Below are 21586 nucleotides of genomic sequence, written 5' to 3'. Positions count from 1 at the left end.
CTGTGAATTCTATAGAGATGCAAGATCTGTTTCCAGATCTGTAATCTTTTTGACATTGTATGCAAAACAGGTAAATTGTTGCAACTCTTTGTTTACTTGTGTCAAACTTTGTGAATGTCATTGCTTATATTCCGCAGTGGGATTTCACCCTCCACCGTTGTGCAGTTTCAGTGTAAGTTCAGCTTTATAACTTCCCTTGTTGCAACCATTGGAGAGTTCTGCTTTCTGACCACTGGAGATCGAAATACAAGTAAATCAATTGCATGAGTTTAGTTTAAAATGAGGGCAAGTGCAAAGGGAAGTACTATCAATGTGAAGCACCTTCCAAACACTATGACCTCCACCACCTAAAAGGGCAAGGGCAGCAGTTGGATGGGCACGTCATCATCTCCATCTTCCTCTCCAACCTGCAAACCAGCCTGATTTAAATGTATGTGGTGGTTCTATCATTGTCACTGGGCTGAAATTCTGGAACTGTCTACCGAACAGCACTGTGGGAGTGCCTTCAGCACATGGACTGTAGCAGTTCTCAAAGACTGCTCACCATAACCTTCGTAAAGGCAACGAGATGCTTTGTTTACTTTGTCAGTGTTGTCCACATCCCATGAAGGAATTTACAAATGTATTTGCCTCTTCCTCCTCCCTCTGTTTAATATTACCGTGAGAAGATAAACAGTTACATTTTCCCAAAACTTAATTAATTTTTGAGCTCTGCAGCAGGCTTATTATGTTATTTTAGCCTCAGCCCCAAAGAAGACTCACGCAGCTAAGAATTCTGTCAGTAAGTAACTCTATAGAGAGAGTGGTAATTGGCATCCTTTTCAATCCAGCACACTCATCCAGATGGGTACCTAACACAAATCAAGGTTAATTTTAAAGCCAATGATGAGCCCTAATGAGCATATAGGTCCAGGGAGATTACAATTATCATTGTCTTTATCGAGCCACATTCCTCTGCAGTCTATAGATGATGTCAGCTGACTGATTCTTTTTCTCAGTTTCCAGCAGCAGGATTGATGGTTGATATTTTCCAGGCTTAGCAGAAATTACTTTTATGCCTAGGAGCTCAGTTCTAATGAAAACTATACTAATAGGACGAAGACTTCCCCTCCGTCAGTTGCATAAGTCCTATGTGAAATAACTTCAGCCAATTACAACCCAATTTTTCAAGGTTCTCTTCCTTGAGAGATATCTAATCACAAGTTGGGTTTTTACAACAATCCAGTAGTTTTCATAGCCATGTTACATAGAGAGGTTCATTGAATTCAATTCACAATTTGAACTGACAATCACTGGGTTGCTAGTTTAGAATAGCCACAGGCCCTTTTTATATATTCCTGATAAAAATGTGGTAATTGGCAACAATTTTTTTCTGAACAACACAGGGTCTCATTCCAGATATTTAATGGACAGGTCCGAAAAGCAAATCTGCTTCCTCTTTCATGCAGCTATTGCTGCAAGCGAAGTTTCAAGGCCGACATTAAAGCAGTTTCAATAAGCCTTACCTTGATTCTCCGTGCTACAGTGGAAGATCAGCAGTGATCGTATTGAATGGCGGGGCAGACTCGATGGGCTGAATGGCCTAATCCTGCGCCTATGTTCCTACAGTATAACTCTCTCAGAAAGTGAAGAGGAAATTGAAATGGCACAAAGGCTTTCATGCAATATCTGAGATGCCAGAATCACAGATATGTATACTGTTTCTTTTTAAGTTTCTTATTTGAATTGTGCTAAAAGCCTTGAGACTGAGGGAATTCCAATTGAAACCACATGAGTTGTGGCTAAAGTAGGAGCTTGTTTTTTTTAAGAGTACCATGGTTCTTAATGTTTATCTTCGTTCAACAGTCACCTTGTATAAATGAGAGTTTTACCAGCAGGTGATTGTGCCTGTATGTTCGCTGCAACTACCTTCAGTTGCGGTGCAGAAGGGATATCACAGGCTAAGTTCACCAAACCCAAGCTCAAAGTGTAGAAATGCACCTCTCTCTAGCTTACACTCCTTCTACCATGGCTCTATCTCAGGGCTAGGGATCGGTGAAGCTACCTGAACAATCCTTGTACAGGCATCAAAAGGTGATGAAAATCTGACACCAAAATGCAGCAGTATCTAACCAGGTTACTAAACCTTTGACTCACTGAAAATTAATGTTCTTAGATCAAAGGGGTTTTCATTTTATACTTCACACCCTGCCAATTTTACTTTGCATTGAAAGAAAAATAAGAAAGACTTGCATTTATATCATGCCTTTCATGACCTCAGGATATCCCAAAGTGCTTTGCAGCCAATTACATACTTTTGGAGTCTAGTCGCTGTTGTATTGTCAGAAACACAGCAGCCATTTTACACACAGCAAGCTCCCACAAACAGCAATAAGATAAATGACCAGATCATCTGTTTTACATGTTGGTTGTAGGGTAAATGTTGGCCAGGACACTGGGGAGAACTCCACTGCTCTTCTTCAAAAATGCCATGGGATCTTTTACCTACACCTGAGAGAACAGATGGAACTTTGATTTATCATCTCATCTGAAAGACAGCATCTCTGACAGTGCAGCTCCCCCTCAGTACTGCACTAGTGTGTCAGCCTGGATTTTGTGTTCAAAGTCTCTAGAGTGCACCGTGAACCCACAGCCTTCTGTTTCAGTGGCAACAGTGTTATCACTGAACCACCTTGAAGTCAATGAAAAGTAAAATTGGGTACTGTGTAAAACAGGCAGCCAATTTGATCATTTCAGTTTCCTTCCAGAAGTGCTAGATAAAACGAATGCCCTTTTTTCAGTTTCCTAAAATGTATTTTGTTTCCCAATTCTCTCTTCCTCCAAGGCTGTTCCAGGTTGCCATGCGGCTCCATGGACACTATCCCTTATCTAATTGGCAATCTCATGTGAATCTAACATCAAGTGTTACTCAAACACAGGATGACCCATTCTTGACCTTGCTTGAGGTCTACACGGATGCTTCTGTCAGCAGGGGTCACTGAATGATTAGTAGCCAGCAATAGAATGGATTTTAATGCAATGCATATAAGGAGCGGTCCACGTTCCTAGTGTGTTTGTCGTTTGAACCTGATTCACAATATTGTAAAAGTACCGGATACTTTTGTGTGAAGGTGTGAAAGGCTTTGAATCTTATCCTACTGGTGATGGCTTTTAAGGAAAGCAGATATTTGTAGTATGTCAGAATTGGGTTGGCTATCGAGCAGGGTTTACCAACTTACAGCCTGTGGGCCACAACCCGGCCCACCAAAGGTTTCCATCCGGCCGGCCAATCTGCTCGTGGCTTGGTTCTGATTGATTGCTCTCCTTATATGTCAAGTGGAGGAGGTAGGCCGGACCTGCTTCTGACGGGTAGGGGGACCCCGTCTGTAATTGGTCACTCTCTGTGTCTGATAGGGGCTGCCTGGGCTGGGTTAGCTTGATTGGTGGAATCGGGACGCAGGTGGCCTGGGAACTGCCACCCTTGTTACTTGCCCCAACTTAAATAAAACAGGCAAGGTAAGTATCCCGTTATGGGAATGGCTGTTGCAGGGAGAATGTAGTGAGGAACATGGAGCGAGGAGCATGGAGTGAGGGAGACACAGAGACAGAGGGGGGAGAGAGAGAGACAGAGAGGGAGGGGGAGAAGGAGGAGGGGGGAGAGAGGACAGGGAGAGACAAAGAGGAGGGGGAGAGAGGGGAGAAGGGGAGGGACAGAGAGAGACACACAGAGAAAGCGCGGGGAGAGGGACACAGAGAGAGCACAGGGAGAGAGATACACAGAGGGAGCACAGGGATAATAGGTAGAGAGATCCAAGAGCTCTCCTGTCAGATGGACATCTATCCAGTATACTCCACATCACTACATCAAGTGTGCGGGCAGAAATTGACTACTTATGTAAGCAAAAACAATGCCAGGTATGTCACTAAATCAGTGTTCAATATATTGATGAGAAAGTAAATCAATAAATTAGTCTTCTCATTTAAAGCTTCTTCACAAAAATGCATATTTGTTGTTGATTTGATTAATAGTAAGATATATTTTAATGCCTTTATCTATCCGAAATTTGCTCACCTGCCCCCTATGTAAGACAAAAATTATAATGTGGCCCCCTACATGACAAGGTTGGACACCCCAGTATAAAGGATAGAGATCTTTATTCTGCAATGTAAAGCACTGTTAACCTCTCTATATAGACCACAAATTAATTATTGTAAAATACCTGTTACCTAGCTTTGCTATACTGTGATTTCTATAGAAACATCCGAACAGGAGTAAGCCATTCAGCCCTTTGAGCCTTTACTGCCATTCATTTAAATCATGACTGAACTGTATCCTAACTCCATTTATCTGCCTTGGTTCCATAATTCTTAAAATCTTATCTAGCAAAAATCTATTAATCTCGGTTTTGTTTTTAATTTTCAATTGACCTAGATTTTTGAGGGAGTAAATTCCAGATTTCCAGTACCCTTCGTGTGAAGAAGTGTTTCCAGTGTCATGCTCGGCCCCCATCTGCCAAGAATGAGGCATATTAATTTTTTCATGAACATTGATTTTAAACTGTTACTGGAGTGAAGAAAGGACTTGTTAAACAGATCAGCCGTGGCTGGAAAAGATATTTGCATATTAACAGACAGTGATTGGAAGGGAAAAGGACCATTCCCTGACACATTCAACCCATAATGGACCTTGACCACCAGGTATTGTGTGTAAGAGGAGCATTCCAGAGACTGCTAAGGTGATACAATCCAAGAGATGGTCAGACCAGTTAATCACATAACTGGCCTGCTTGGAAACCTGGGATTTTCTGAATTATACAGACAGTTTGAACTCAGAAAGACTTTTGCTCCTGAACTGAGAAGATATCTCCCCTACTGCTCCCATCTCTTTCTCACAAGCCTCTGAATGCACTGAAGACAAATGAACGCCAAGAGAGAAAAGTCTCCTACAGCGTACGAGGTTTAAGAAGAATACTGGGCCCCCAGTGTAAAGCAAGATCTGCCGACAATCAAGGACTCTGCAGTGAGCTCCAAGAACCGTAACAAAAATTCTTAAGATATTGCTTCAAACATTTCCATTTTATTTTTTTCCTTCTGCTCTTTTCTGTCTCTCTTTGCATTTGAGTGGCGCAGTGGCTAGCACCGCAGCCTCACAGCTCTAGTGACCCAGGTTCAGTTCTGGGTACTGCCTGTGTAGAGTTTGCAAGTTCTCCCTGTCACCGCGTGGATTTCCGCTGGGTGCTCCGGTTTTCTCCCGCAGCCGAAGACTTGCAGGTTGATAGGTAAATTGCCCCTCGTGTAGCTAGGTGGTAGGAGAATGGTGGGGATATGGTAGGGATATGGTCTTAATGTAGGATTAGTATAAATGGGTGGTTGTTGGTCAGCACAGACTCAGTGGGCCTAAGGGCTTGTTTCAGTACTGTATCACTCTATGACTGTGTGTATCGCATATGCAAGCTAGCGTGGGCGTGCTGTGTATCCGTAGGCGTCAACTGAATTAGAGTTCAAGTTTAATAAATTTAAACTTTTCTTCTTTAAACCTAAGAAAACCTGTTTGTGCTGGTTTCTTTGCCTTATAATTGAAAAGCGGTGAACAAGGATTCACCAAGGGGGAGCTAAAAACACAGTATGTTTAAAAATAAAACCCTGTTACGGTAAGACCAAGTGAAGGCTGAAAGGGAACCCTAGACCCCTTCATCACTGGGTCGTAACACCAGACATTACCTCTGAGTGACCCAACTCTTAATTTTAAGGATATGCCCCTTATTCTGGACTTGCCGATAAGAGGAAATAGTTTCTATTTATCTATCCTATCAACTAGCTGAGGTTAGTTTCTGGAGTGATACAAAGAACTGTAATGCTGTTGTGTTTCAGAAAAAAAATATTTATTGTTCATACATACATCTAAATAAAAAATGTAAACCCAACATATTTTTTATTCATTCTTGGGATGTGGGTGTCGCTGGCAAGGTCAGCATTTATTGCACACTGCTAATTGCCTTTGAGAAGGTGGTGGTGAGCCTCCTTCTTGAACCACGGCAGTCCATGTGGTGTCATTACACCCACAGTGCTGTTAGGAAGGGAATTTCAGGATTTTGACTCAGTGACAGTGAAGGATGGAATGTGACTTAGAGGGAACTTGCAGGTGGTGGTGTTCCTATACATCTGCTGCCCTTGTTCTTCTAGGCAGTAGAGGTCAGGGGTTTGGAAGGTGCTGTTGAAGGAGCTTTGGTGAGTTGCTGCAATGCATCTTGTAGATGCTATACACTGCTACCACGGTACCTCGGTGGTGGAGGGAATGAATGTTGAATGTGGTGGCTGGGGTGAAAATCAAGTGGGCTGCTTTGCCCTGGATGGTGTTGAGCTTCTTGAGTGTTGAGGGAGCTGCACTCATCCAGGCAAGTGAAGGGTATTCCATTGCACTCCTGACTTGTGCCTTGAAGATGCTGGACAGGCTTTTGGGAGTCAGGAGATGAGTTACTTGCTGCAGAATGCCCAACCTTTGATCTGCTTTTGTAGCCACAATGTTTATGTCGCTGGTCCAATTAAATTTCTGGTCAATGGTAACCCCCAGGATGTTGATGATGGGGAATTCAGCAATGGTAATACCATTGAATGACAGGGGGAGATTGTTATATTCTTTCATTGGTGATGGTCATTGCCTGGCACTTGTGTGGCATGAAGGTTATTTGCCACTTATCGTCCCAAGCCTGAATATTTCCAGGTCTTGTTGCATGCGGTCACGGACTGCCTCAGTATCCGAGGAGTTGTGAATGGAACTGAACACTGTTAAATCATCAGCGAACATTCTCATATCTGACCTTATGATGGAAAGAAGGTCATTGATGAAGCAGCTGAAGATGGTTGGGCGAAGGAACTCCTGTAGTGGTGTCCTGGACTGAGATGATTGGCCTCCAACAACCATGACCATCTTCCTTTGTGTTAGGTACGACTCCAACCGGGTGGAGTGCTTCCCCCCCGACCCTGGTTCCCATTAACTTCAATTTTACTCGGGTTCTTTGATGCCACACTTAGTCAAATGCTGCCTTGTTGTCACCGGCAGTCACTCTCACCTTACCTTTGGAATTCAGCCCTTATGTTCATGTTTGGACCAAGGCTGTAATGAGGACTGGAGCCAAGTGGCCCTGGCAGAACCCAAGCTGAGTGTCAGTAAGCAGGTTATTGGCAAGTAAGTGCTGCTTGACAGCACTGTCAACAACACATTCCATCACTTTGCTGATGATTGAGAGTAGACTGGTGGGGTGGTAATTGGCCAGATTAAATTTGTCCTGCTTTTTGTGGACCGGGCATAAGTGGGTAATTTTATCTTTGCTGGATAGATGCCAGTGTTTTAGCTATATTGTGACAACTTGGCGAGGAGTGCGACTAGTTCTGGAGCACAAGTCGTCTGCACTACAGCTGGGTTGTTTTTGGGGCCAATATCTTTTGCTGTGTCCAGTGCACTCAGCCATTTCTTGGCATCATGAGGAGTGAATTGAATTGGTTGAAGACTGGCATCTGTGCTGAGATCTTCAGAAGGAGGCCAGGATGGATCATCCACTTGGCAATTCTGACTGCAGATGGCTACAGATGCTTCAGCCTGGTCTTTTGCACTGAGGCCACCAACATCATTGACAATGGAGATGCTTTTGTTTTATTCTTTTATGGGATGGGATGTCGCTGGCAAGGCCAGTATTTGTTTCCCATCGCTAATTGCCCTTGACAACTGAATGGCTTGCTAGGCGATTTCAGAAAGCACTTCAGAGTCAACCACATTACTGTAGGTCTGGAGTCACATGTAGGCCAGATCTGGTAAGGACAGCAGATTTCCTTCCCTAAAGGACATTCGAGAATCAGATGGGTTTTTGCGACAATCGATGATAGTTTCATGGCACCATGAGACTAGCTTTCAATTCCGGATCTTTATTAATTAGAGTCATAGAGTTATCCAGCACAGAAACAGGCCCTTCGGCCCATCGTGTCTGTGCCGGCCATCAAGCACCTAACTATTCTAATCCCATTTTCCACCCTTTGGCCCGTAGCCTTGTATGCTATGGCATTTCAAGTGCTCATCTAAATACTTCTTAAATGTTGTGAGGGTACCTGCCTCTACCACCTCTTCAGGCAATGCATTCCAGATTCCAACCACGCTCTGGGTGAAACAATTTTTCCTCAAATCCCCTCTAAACCTCCTGCACCTTATCTTAAATCTATGCCCCCTGGTTATTGACCCCTTTGCTAAGGGAAGAAGTTTCTTCCTATCTAACCTGTCAATGCCCCTCATAATTTTGTATACCTCAATCATATCCCCCTTCAGCCTTCTCTGCTCTAAGGAAAACATCCCTAGCCTTTTCAGTCTCTCTTCATAGCTGAAATGCTCCAGCCCAGGCAACATCCTGGTGAATCTCCACTGCACCCTCTCCAGTGCAATCACATCCTTCCTATAGTGTGCTGACCAGAACTGTACACAATACTCCAGCTGTGGCCTAACTAACGTTTTATACAGCTCCATCATAACCTTCCTGCTCCTATATTCTATACCTCGGCTAATAAAGGCAAGTATCCCATATGCTTTTCTAACCACCTTATCTACCTGTGCTGCTGCCTTCAGTGATCTATGGACAAGTACACCAAGGTCCCTCTGACCCTCTGTACCTCCTAGGGTTGCACCCTCCATTGTATAGTCCCTTGACTTGTTAGTCCTCCCAAAATGCATCACTTCACACTTCTCAGCATTAAATTCCATTTGCCACTGCTCCGACCATCTTACCAGCCCATCTCTATCATCCTGTAAATTAAGGCTTTCCTCCTCACTATTTACAACACCACCAATATTTGTGTCACCTGCAAACTTACTGATCATACCTCCTATATTCACGTCTAAATCATTAATGTACTTTACAAACAGCAAGGGTCCCAGAACCGATCCCTGCGGTACACCACTGGTTACAGGCTTCCAATTGCAAAAACAACCCATGACCATTACACTCTGCCTCCTGCCACTAAGCCAATTTTGGATCCAATTTGCCAAATTGCCTTGGATCCCATGGGCTCTTACCTTCTTAACCAATCTCCCATGCGGGACCTTATCAAAAGCCTTACTGAAGTCTATATAGACTGCATCAACTGCTTTACCCTCATCTACACAATTCGTCACCGCCTCAAAAAATTCAATCAAGTTAGTCAGACACGATCTCGCCCTGACAAAGCCATACTGACTATCCCTGATTAATCCCTACCTCTCCAAGTGCAGATTAATCCTGTCCCTCAGAATGTTTTCCAATATTTTCCCTACCACTGATGTTAGACTCACCGGCCTGTAATTACCTGGTTTATCACTACTACCATCTTGAATAATGCTGCCTGATTCGCTGTCCTCCAATCCTCTGGTACCTCTCCTGTTGCCAGAGAGGATTTGAAAATTTGTGTCAGAGGCTATGCAATCTCCTCCCTTGCCTCACATAACAGCCTGGGATACATCCCATCTGGGCCTGGGGATTTATACACTTTTAAGCCCACTAAAACAGCTAATATTTCCTCCCTTTCAATGTTAATATGTTCAAGTATATCACCATCCCCCTCCCTTTCTCTACACCTACATCGTCCTTCTCCATAGTGAACACAGATGAAAAGTAATCATAAAGGGCGGCACAGTGGCGCAGTGGTTAGCACCGCAGCCTCACAGCTCCAGGGACCCGGGTTCGATTCCGGGTACTGCCTGTGTGGAGTTTGCAAGTTCTCCCTGTGTCTGCGTGGGTTTTCTCCGGGTGCTCCGGTTTCCTCCCACAAGCCAAAAGACTTGCAGGTTGATAGGTAAATTGGCCATTATAAATTGTCACTAGTATAGGTAGGTGGTAGGGAAATATAGGGACAGGTGGGGATGTTTGGTAGGAATATGGGATTAGTGTAGGATTAGTATAAATGGGTGGTTGATGTTCGGCACAGACTTGGTGGGCCGAAGGGCCTGTTTCAGTGCTGTATCTTTAATCATTTAAAACATCACCTATGTCCTCTGGCTCCACACACAGATTGCCACTTTGGTCCCTAATGGGCCCTACTCTTTCCCTGGTTATCCTCTTAATATACTTATAAAACGCCTTAGGACTTTCCTTTATCTTGCCTGCCAATGTTTTTTCATGTCTCTTCGTTGCTCTCCTTATTACTTTTTTAAGTACCCCCTTACGCTTTCTGTACTCCTCCAGTGCCTCCACTGTTTTCAGCAGTCTGAATCTACCATAAGCCTCCTTTTTTTTACTGATCCAATCCTCTATATCCCTTGACATCCAGGGTTCCCTGGACTTGATGGTCCTACCCTTCACCTTAATGGGTACATGTTGGCTCTGAACTCCCACTATTTCCTCTTTGAATGACTCCCACTGATCTGATGTTGACTTTCCTACAAGTAGCTGCTCCCAGTCCACTTTGGCCAGATCCTATTTTATCATCTTAAAATCGGCCTTCCCCCAATTCAGTACCTTTATTTTTGCTCCATCTTTGTCCTTTTTCTACCTTAAATCTTACAGAGTTATGGTCACTATCCCCAAAATGTTCCTCCACTGACACTTCTACCAGTTGTCTGGCTTCATTCCCAAGGATTAGGTCCAGTACTGCCCCTTCTCTTGTAGAACTATCTACGTACTGGCTCAAAAAGCTCTCCTGTATGCATTTTAAGAATTCAGCCCCTTTTAAGCCTTTTGCACTAAGACTATCCCAGTTGATATTGGGGAAGTTGAAATCCCCTACTTTTATTACCCTATTATTTTTACACCTCCCTGAGATTTGCCTACATATCTGCTCCTCTATCTCTCCCTGACTGTTTGGTGGCCTATAGTACACTTCCAGCCAAGTGATTGCCTCCTTTTTGTTTTCAAGTTCCATCCATATGGCCTCATTTGAGGAACCTTCTAAGATATCATCCCTCATTACTGCAGTAATTGACTCCTTGATCAACAGTGCAATTCCACTTCCTCTTTTACCCCCTCCCCAGTCATGCCTGAAGATTCTCTACCCTGGAATATAGAGCTGCCAGTCCTTCAACCATGTCTCTGTGATAACAATAATATCATAATCCCATGTGCTAATTCATGCCCTCTGTTCATCTACCTTACTAGTAAGACTGCTTGCATTAAAATAGATGCAATCCAGCATTGCATTTTTCACATGTGCCTTAACAGGTCTATATTTGCTCTGCCTTCCAGACTGACTCATTTTCTCTTCTATATTTGACTGTGCATCACCCCCTACTGTAACTCCACTCTGTATCCCATCCCTCTGCCAAATTAGTTTAAACCCCCTCCAACAGCAGTAGCAAACCTCCCAGCAAGGATGTTGGTCCCGTTCTGGTTCAGGTGCAACCCGTCCAACTTGTACAGGTCCCACCTTTGCCAGAAACAGACCCAGTGATCCAGGAAACTAAAGCCTTCCCTCATGCACCACCTCCTCAGCCATGCATTCATCTGCTCTATCCTCCTGTTCCTATACTCACAAACACGTGGCACTGGGAGTAATCCAGAAATTACAGCCATTGAGGTCCTGCTTTTTAATCTGCTACCTAGCTCCCTAATTCTTGTTGCAGGACCTCATCCCTCTTTCTACCTATGTCGTTGGTATCAACGTGTACCACGACCTCTGACTGTTCACCCTCTCCCCTCAGAATGTCCTGCAGCCTCTCTGAGATATCCTTGACCCTAGCACCAGGGAGGCAACATACCATCCTTGAGTCTCGTTTGCGACCACAGAATCACCTGTCTGTTCCCCTTACGATTGAATCCCCTATCAGTATGGCTCTCCCAGTCTTTTGCATCCCTTCCTGAGCAGCAGAGCCATCCAATTAAATTCATTGAATTTAAATTCCACCAGCTGCCATGGTAGGATTTGAACCCTGGTCCCCAGGACATTAGTCTGGGTCTCTGGATTACTAGTTCAGTGACATTACCACTATGCCACCATCTCCCCAGAAATATGTTGGGTTTACATTTTTTAGAGTTAATTGTCCACCACCATTCATGACTAGATGTGGCAGGAATGCACAGATGTGGGCTGATACATTGGTGGGAATGCTTAGCTCTGTCTATGGCATGCTACTTCTGCTGTTTAGCTTGTGTGGAGCCCAGTCTTGTACCTTCAGCAGGCTGCCACCTCATGTTTAGGTATGCATGCTTACACACTCCTCATTGAACAAGGGTTGGTCCCTGGCTTGATGGTAATGGTGGAGTGAGGGATATTCTGGGGCCATGAAGTTACAGATCATGGTTGAATGCAGTTTTGCTGCTACTGATGGCCTACAGCGCCTCATGATGCTCAGTTTTGAGCCGCTGGATATGTTCTATGCCATTTAGCTCAGTGCTAGTGCCAGAAAATGGAACGGGACGTGTTTCGGTGTGACATTGAAGTCCCCAACCCAGAGTGCATTCTGTGTTCTTGCTACCCTCAATGCTTCCTCCATGAGTTGTTCACCATGGAGGAGTATTGATTCATCAGTTGCGGGAGGGCAGTGGATGGTAATCAGCAGGAGGTTTCTTTGTCCATGTTTGACCTAATTCCATTAGACTTCATGGGGTGCGGAGTCAATGTTCAGTACTCCCTGGACCACTCCATCCTGGCCGTATGCCACTGTGCTGCCACCTCTGGTGGGTCTGTCCTGCCAGTGGGATAGGACTTAACCAGGGATGGTGATGGAGGCGTGTGGGACATTGGCTGAAATATTTGATTCTGTGAGTATGACTATCTCAGGCTGTTGCATGACTATTCTGTGGGACAGCTCTCCCAATTTTGTCGCAAGTACCCAGATATGAGTGAAGAGGACATTGCTGGGTGTACTTTTGTCATATCCAGTGCCTAGGTCAATGTTGGGTGGTCCATCTGGTTTTATTCTTCAACTTATTTGTTGTGATTTGTTACAACTTAGTGCTTGCTAGGCCATTTCAGAAGGCAGTTAGATGTCAACCACATTGCATTGGGTCTGGAGTCACATGTAGGTTAGACTGGGTAAGGATGGTGGCTTTCCTTCTTTAAAGGACGTTAGTGAACCAAGATGGGCTTTTACTACAATCCCTGGTAGTTTCATTGTTACCGTTACTGAGACTAGCTTTTTAATTCCAGATTTATTTAACTAATTGAATTTAAATGCCCCAGCTGCCATGATGGAATTATGAACTCCTATCTCCAGATGCGTTAGTCCAGGCCTAGTCTGGATTACTAGTCCAGGAACATAATCTGTATGCTACCATTTGTGTGGTACTTTGTATGGTACTTTCAAATTGTAGTAACAAGGTAGTAAGTCCTTGCTTGAAGGATGCAGTTTTTGTTTCCAATGTAACATTGCAATGTGAATCTGTCAGACTATTGTCGTGGTATTTTAGATGTGTGCATCATTTTGTAAAGGTTGTATATTTGAAAGCCTTCAGAAGTAGCATTATTGTAAATACTAGGTCATGCATGCACTGACTCATTACGGCGATAATGCCATCACTCGGGCAACAGCTTTGACTGTTCGAAGCTCTTAGCATAATTATGCCACTTCCAAACCTTCCAAAACAATACAACAATCTGCCTTTTGTTAGTCCTATTCCTTTGGTTTGATTCTACATTTAAAGCTTATTTACAGTGGCCCTTTTCCATGGAGGATTGAGGAGTAGTTTGTAAATGCATGTTGTTTTAGTAATGTGGAATTAATTTTTGAAGAAAATATAATGTAGCTATCAAAGTACCTTGAAAATACAGTAAGTTCCAGAAGTCGCTGAGAGGTACTTTGCAAACAGTCATTTGATATCTCTGTTGAATATTCTTTGGGGAAGGCTTTCCATTCAGACAGAGGAAGTACTGTCTTGTTGCTCATTATGTGACCTAACTATATGTTTCTTGTCATCTGAGTCAGATTCAAGTTCTGCTTAGAATGGTGTGACTGCACTTGTGGGGGAAGAAAGATAGATCAGATGTCACTTGCACCTTTTTCCGTGATAATGGACAAGATATATGAGTGCTATCAAATATTCATTATTTGAAAAAAAGCCTAATGACTGATGAACAGTGGAATTATGAGCATTGTAAAAACATAATTTTTTCTTTTTACTAAATGTGTAAAAGGAAAGTTTACATATAGCAGTGCACACATTTTCTGCCTCATGCATCTCGACATACATATTCTATTGTTATTTGAACTGTCCAGTCATCTTAAGGCATGCCCAAATAAGAGATTGGGATAAATAAAAACAGAATATACCGGAAATATTCAGCAGGTCAGGCAGCATTGATGGAGAGAGAAAGAGAGTTAATGGGCTAGATTTTATGCACCCCCCCACCCCACCAAGACAAGGTCAGATAGGAAAGGATGACATAAGGACATTAGTGAGAAAGGATCTGGTCTCAGAAGATCATGAAGTAGAATGTGTGGAAATTAGGAATAGCAAGAATCAGAAAACACTGGTGGGAGTAGTTATACTGTTGGACAGAGCATTAAGCAAGAAATTATTGAAGCTTGTAACAAACACAATGTAATAATTGTGGGGGACTTTAATTTTCATATAGACTGGGAAAATGAAATTGACAAGAGTGGTCTAGAAATGGGTTTTTAGAATATTTTCAGAACAGTTTCTTGGAGCAATAAGTTGTGGAACTGACTAGGGATAAAGCTATCTTAGATCTAGTACTGTGTAATAAAGCAGGATTAATTAGTAATGGCATAGTAAAAGATCCACTGGGAAATAATGATCATAATACCATTGAATTCCATGTTAAGTTTGAAAGTGATATGCTCCAATCACAAACAAGAATCTTAAACTTAAAGAAAGCCAATTACATAGTGTCACGAAAATGTGCTAGGTCAAAGGATTTTTTTTTTAAATCTGCCGGCTGGAAACCTGAATATTAAACTGAACCATTCAAACCTCGCAAGCATCAAACTTTGTCTGCTGACTGTGCTTACTTACTTAAGCCTGACAGGGGAGCTATTGAGGGAAGAATACTTTCTGTAAAGAACAGACAGAAACTTCCTTCAGCTACACAGTTTAGAGAGAACTTTCCAGAAAGAACAGACAGTGATCTCTCTTGAAGGAATTCAGTCACATTGCTATCTCCCGGAGAATCACTGAATCAGCATCCACCTCCTCAAACTTGAAGCCTTAGGACCACCAAATTCAGCTTGAATCCAGCCAAGCCAGAAATCTCCACAGACTGTATACACCTTTTATTTCTCTGGACTCTAATCTGACCAATCTATCCTTCCCCACTCTGTAACCTATTTGTTTGAGTGTGTGTGTGTGTGTGTGTGTGTTGTGTGTGTTGTGTGTGTGTGACAGTTGGAGCATATTTTTAGTATTTTGATTTAGATCAGTTTAAGTACAATAATGTTAACCTCTTTCTTTGTTAAACTCAAGAAAACCTGTCCGATTGGCTCTTATATGATCACTGCGCATAAACAGTTAAATACTCACTGAATTGGTCAGTATGTCCACTGAAAAAGAAACAAAGCTGTTGTTGTCACACATGGAGAGAGAAAAGAGGGGAGCCATTCGACCCCTCCACACCTGTTCATAACAGGAAGTATGAGGGGAGAACTGGCTAAGGTAAATTGGATAAATAGATTAAAAGTTATGGTGGTAAAAGAACAGTGGGAAACTTTTAAAGAAACAATTCAAAATGTTCAAAAAAACATACATTCCATTGAAAAACAAAAAATTCATTCGTGACTCATTCAGGAAGGTAAGGATAGTATTAGATTAAAAGAGGCTTACAATGTTGCAAAAAAGAGTAGCAAGTCTGAGGATTGGACATGTTTCAGAAACCAGAAAAGGGCCACCAAAAAGTCGATAAAAAAAGGAAAAAATAGAATGAGAGTAAACTAGCCAGTAACATAAAAACAGATTGTAAGAACTTTTATTGGTATAAAGGAAGGGAGTAGCTAAAGAAAAAGTTTGTCCCTTAGAAACAAAGATAGGAGAAATTATCATGGGGAATGAGGAAATGGCAGAGGCATTGAACAAATATTTTGAGCCAACACGAAAGCGCCACCGCTGAGCCCCCGCGATATTTCGCGCGAAGGTTCATCTAAACGGAGAGGGTGGAATGGCTGCCCCCCCCACCGATGACATAGAGGGGGTGGCCGCTGCGTTCCCTGCAACGGCGTCCAGCACCACCACGCAGGCTCCTGTGCCATTTTTAAAGGGCTGCAAGCCCTTAGGAAAAGTTTTAATATTTAAAGTTATATTGTGCAGCATTATGTATAAAAAGTTCAATCAATTCTGGAGGTCCTTCCCCCCCCCCCCACCTCCATGTTTGTTTATGGGGCATTGTCATCAAAGGGAACTTTATTCCCAACCTGCACTTTCCCCCCCAACCTCTTAACATTTGCCCTTCAACCCCTTCCCACCATCCCCACAGCCAATAAGATGTGTTATTCCCGCTCCCCCCTCACGCCCTGATAATTTCAGTCCTCCTCCTTTCCACCAGTGACTCGCCTCGGAACTCTGACTGGAGTTCCGAAAGCGCGCGAGTTGCAACTGGCGCCCATAATATCGGCATGGGACGGCTGCCGGGACCAGGTAAGTTCATCTGCATGTTAATGTATCTCATTTTAATATTTAAATGAAGGCCCCACCATCAAGCGGCCAGTGGGGGGGAGGTGGGGGCAGTGCTGCACTGAGGCCTCGCTGCCACCAGAAAAATGTAGCAGGGCCTTCTCAGCGTCGGGGGTCGTGGCGGGCCACTCCCACAAGTATTTTACAGGTCCCCCCGCCACAACCCCCATCGTCGGGGGGCTAGTAAAATTCAGCCCTATATATCAGTAGATTGAGGTGCCGTCTTTCGGATGAGATATGAAATCGAAGCCTCGTCTACCCTCTTAGTGGGACGTAAAAGATCCCATAGCACCATTCAAAGGAAAGCAGGGTAGTTCTCCCAATGTCCTGCCCAACATTTATCCCTCACCAATACTTTAAACAAGTGATCTATCTCAGTGCTGTTCGTGGGAGCTTGCTGTGCCCAATTGGATGCTGCATTTCCTACATTACAACACTGTAAAGCTCTTTGGGGCATCCAGAGTTTGTGAAAGACACTTTGTAAATGCAAGTCTTTCCTATATACAATCTGACTTTTGTATCATTACAGCTACAGTATTTTTGGAGTTCTGGAAAAGGCGTCGAGCAGTTCTCACTTATGACTGGGACCTGATTGACTGGGAAGAGGAAGAGGTTAGTTTGAAAGAATTTTATGGAAATACATTGTTTTCATGAAACACCAACCATAAGTCAGGTAACAATAACTTTCAGAACACAGACAATGGTGCTGTCTTCCCTATTTGAGCTGTACGATGCTATTTTATGTCCTGCGCAAAAGTGCTGTATAAATACTCCTAGATCCATAAAACCAAGTAAGCAAAACAGCAGAATCCACACACACATATGGACTATTTATCCCTTGCCTTCTGCCCTTCACAAATACTAATCTCATTTCATCTCCCAGCGCACCAGTACAGAAATCATCAAGTTTAGTGGAGTATTTAATCACCCAAGGAGTATATTTTCTTCTGTGTTAAGCAAAAATAATTTCATTAAACTGTCATTTAAAACCAATGACTATAGTAACAGATTTTTCTTTGACTATATGAACAGAGAAAAATATACCCGGCGTAACCACTCTGCCACTATCATCTCCAATTCCATTTATTTCTGCATCTGCTGTTTGCAATACTTGTTCAAAATATTATGGGCACCTTAATGTCCAATATTCCATGCGGAAACATGCCACCTGCCATCTTGGTATAAGCTCCGGTACAGCCAATCAAGGCCCAGGCCTCAAACAGGTGTTATGCCCTTTGCACATTCTACAGCTGTTTCAAATCTCCTTCCTGAAGTTGGGCTGCTTTGAACGCGGCTGGCACAAGGCTTCTTCAACATCACTTCCCAAACCCGAGACCTCTACCGCCTAGAAGGACAAGAGCAGCAGACATGTAGGAACACCAATGGCAGTGCCATTCCTTTATCGTCGCTGGGTCAAAATCTTGGAATTCTCTTCCTAACAGCACTGTGGGGCTTTAGCACATGGTTTGCAACAGTTCCAAAAGCGTCTGACCACCATCTTCTCAAGGACAATTTAGAATTGACAATAAATGCTGGTCTTGCCAGTGATGCCCACATCTCATGAATAAATAAATAAAAGAAAAAGTCTACTTGCACTATCCACTGAAAAGATCCAGGATCCAGACAAGGTAGTAGGATTACTGTAGTATTCTCAAGGTGCTTTCAAAAAATATATATATATTTTATTCGGCAGAAATTTGATCGCACCCTTTTCACACAGGTTAATCACACTTCCCAATTTTATGGATGTATTTTGCAAATTATAAAAGGAACAGCATTCACAGTTATGTAATATGTAGTGCTACTGAAAGTCCCACAAAATGATAGTGTTGTATCATTTTAACAGGAAGAGCTCCGGCCCCAGTTTGAAGCAAAATATTCCAAAAAGGAACGAGTTAATCCCATCACCGGAAAGCCCGAGCCATTCCAGCCGTTTGTTGATAAACTCAGCAGGCTCCTTGTGTCTGTCTCAGGAATATTCTTCATGGTAAGTCCTAGAAAGGATGCGTGTGATTTTATCGTTCTGTTTTCTTCACCCCAGCTATTAATAATAGAATAGCTGATGTTACTATCTTGACAGAAAAATAATTGACCCATTTGCAAGCTTTTTGATTCATCGTGTTCTCACTTTGGGGCCTACCTTGTGAAAGCAAATGTGATATTTGTTGATTATTCTTCAAGCAAGTGAAAATTTAACAAAACATGAATTCAGAGCTATTAAGTTTTTAAGGATTTTGGCTTCTCAATTTAAAAAAATACATTTTGTTGTATTGAAGATAAAGCTATATTCTGAAAGGTTGTATGTGGTATAATCCTGCTTCTTGCATAAGTATCACAATTCATTTCCTTAAATGGTATTACTATTTCTGTCAATACTATTAATGATCATAATTATTTCAATTAGCTCATTTGTAATGGTATATACTTTTCATGTTGCACTCCCATACTCAGCTTAAGCTCTGTTGCGAGGCTAAATTCCAGGCCAGAATTCCCTTAAACTGGGCCACCCAGTGGTAGGGATTTCAGGTTTACATAGCAATTAACAGTTCTGTGCGTCTAAAAGGGTTTTCCAGGTTTGTCACGTTGCTCATAGCATTGCCAAGAGAATTAGTAAGGTTTCTTCAAGCCTGCAGAAAGCAGGAGGTTTAATTTCCTGCTGGTCTGAAATAAATCTATATCAGTGATATCTGACTTGTGTCTTTACTCCACTATTTTGCACTGTAAATCTCATTTGTGCTTTTTTGGAGACTATATAATCCCTGACAAATGTCAGAACAGTTTCCAACTGGATGGGGGGGCATATCAGACCTTCATTCTTTTGACGCACAGGTATTACTGCACTTTCATAAGTAGATTACAAATTTTGTGGCACCAAGAAAGGCAGGTGGTCAACACCAGCATCAAGTGGTAGTTTGACCAGAGTGAGCTTTACTATGGGCGAGGCAATGTCTGAGATGGCTGTGGGCCCTATCAGAACAATTTCAAAAAGACACAATCTATACTGGAGTATAGTTTGTCCAGGATTTTATAAGAACTGAGGTGTTTCCGACGGAGGAACTGGAAGTTTTCAGCATTTCCGCTTCCGCCCCTTTCCCCGTTTCGCATGCAATTTTACATGCAAATTAAAGGTGCGGTGACGGGCATGGGAGACATGTGCAATCATGCATGGGGACAGAGTTTCATAGATGGGACCCATCATCACTCTCAGAAGCACCATGAGCCACACATATATAAATCTTTCTGTGTTGCAAGCCTCAAGGATCAGCAACCTTCGCAATTATCTGTTAATTGCAGTCACAGAAAATTCTTAAAGTTTTATGAACTTACTTTTCCTTAACTTTCAGTTTTCACCCCAGGACCAATCCTCATCATATTTTTGGGGGGAACTTCATAATCCACATTATATCAGGCACTAGGCAATGAATCCCCCCTACTCCTGCATGTACCCGATCACCCCCATGCCATGGTTTTAACGCCATCACCTGAGAAGATTCGCCCTTGCTGGTGCCAAGCCTGGAGCCAAACATCCATTCCAATGTTTCCCCTCCTTGCAACCACTGACCTCAGACACAACTGCACAAAGCCATGTTTAAATGAATGTGAGCCGGATGGCACGGGACTACCATTCTCCGCAAACTTAATCTGGCAGGTAGGACTTAATTTGAACCAAGCATAGAGTAATGAGTAATGGTATGGAAATGCATGCAAAGCTGCAATCCGTCACCGTGCGGGGGGAATCCTGGACCGCCGCAAACATGCTGTTGACTTAATTGCGATAAAAAAAACACCATCGGAAATCCGAAAAAAAAACTCACGACTAATTACGTCACCCGCACGCCATCAAATTCGCTTTTGCAGGACCCATAAAACTGCCCCTCCCTCCCCCCCTCCCCTTCCCTTGTGTGAGTTTGTGTTGAAGTTGAATCCCTTTCTTGTAGGGTGTATCCACCAGATATGCCAGATATCCACAACACCAAGGCCTCTGCATTGTGCCAGGCCTGTTTGAGGGCCCAAAGTAAGATTCTCCCATGAGCTTTGCATGTCTCAAAAGGGGTGGGGTGAAGTCAGTCTTCTTTAGAATGTTGACATTTATGCTCTTTTTTGTGACTGATTGTAGCTTTCTTCCTTATGATTGAATGGTTTGTCCTCTTTATATTGAGCGGGAATATTTTGAAGCCTGCTATATTGGGATGCAGTTGGACTGTTTTATATGTTGCATTGAGAGACACACTACAGTAGCAGCTGATGTCACAGCTAACTGTTGAGGTGGGATTCTGTTCTCTGTTTGAGAGGCTGGTTATAGGTTTGTTTCTGGATCCAAGTCAGCTCATGCAAGACCTGTTGTGGTGTCCTTAGGCATGGAATGATGTCCTTCTCCTAAACTGACTTCCCTTCCTCCCTCTGCAACCCCCTCTAAAACATATTTGGTTTTCATATAGAGGAGATAAACTGCCTTCTGTTTGTCAAGCAAGGAAGACCAAATGGCCTTACAAATTTCAGCTTTCAGCCAGTATTTGCTGGTAAATCTCACTGGGGTGTTGATCAGTTCAGGATTAGGGAAGATTTGAAGCATGGAACCACTGCTTACCGAATGGCAGAGTACTTTAAAAAATAAATAAATTGAAGACCTATGTTAAACAAGGTCACAGTGATTGCTGCCATTTCATGAAACAAGGCCCCTCAAGCTTGGTCCATTCCTTTGATTAGTTTTGCCTAGTTACTGGTCAAGCCTGTGTGTTGTATGACCTCAAGTGTAATGAGGTACCACACTGCCAGGGGAGGGGGAGGGATTCAGTTACACTGTCTTCATCTTGGGCAGTGCTGGCTCATCCTCAGAAGTTTGAGCTGAGGAGTGATATGACCTGAAGGGGGTGATGTGTCCTTTCCTTTCTTGCTTTTACTAATGTTTGTTAGCACCTCCCAAACATATGACTTCTGCCATCTAGAAGAGCAACAGCAGCAGGAGCATGGGAACACTGCCACCTGCAAGTTCCCCTCCAAGTCACACTGACGTGGAAATATATTGTCGTTTCTTC

At 43.1% G+C, this 21586-nt stretch overlaps 1 protein-coding gene across 6 annotated transcripts in view; it reads left to right on the top strand.

The window, feature by feature from the left end:
• ano3 (anoctamin 3) overlaps nt 1–21586 on the top strand; it is a 628446-nt gene that overhangs the window by 508425 nt on the left and 98435 nt on the right. For all 6 annotated transcript variants that reach the window (XM_068046492.1, XM_068046489.1, XM_068046490.1 and 3 more), the window contains 2 exons: nt 17080–17162; nt 18397–18537. In XM_068046492.1, the coding sequence (XP_067902593.1) occupies nt 17080–17162; nt 18397–18537 (224 nt within the window). The remainder of the gene's footprint in view (nt 1–17079; nt 17163–18396; nt 18538–21586) is intronic.

Source organism: Heterodontus francisci, chromosome 14, assembly GCF_036365525.1.
Source record: "Heterodontus francisci isolate sHetFra1 chromosome 14, sHetFra1.hap1, whole genome shotgun sequence".
Classification (NCBI taxonomy): domain Eukaryota; kingdom Metazoa; phylum Chordata; class Chondrichthyes; order Heterodontiformes; family Heterodontidae; genus Heterodontus; species Heterodontus francisci.
This window is presented reverse-complemented; position numbering and strand designations above follow the sequence as displayed.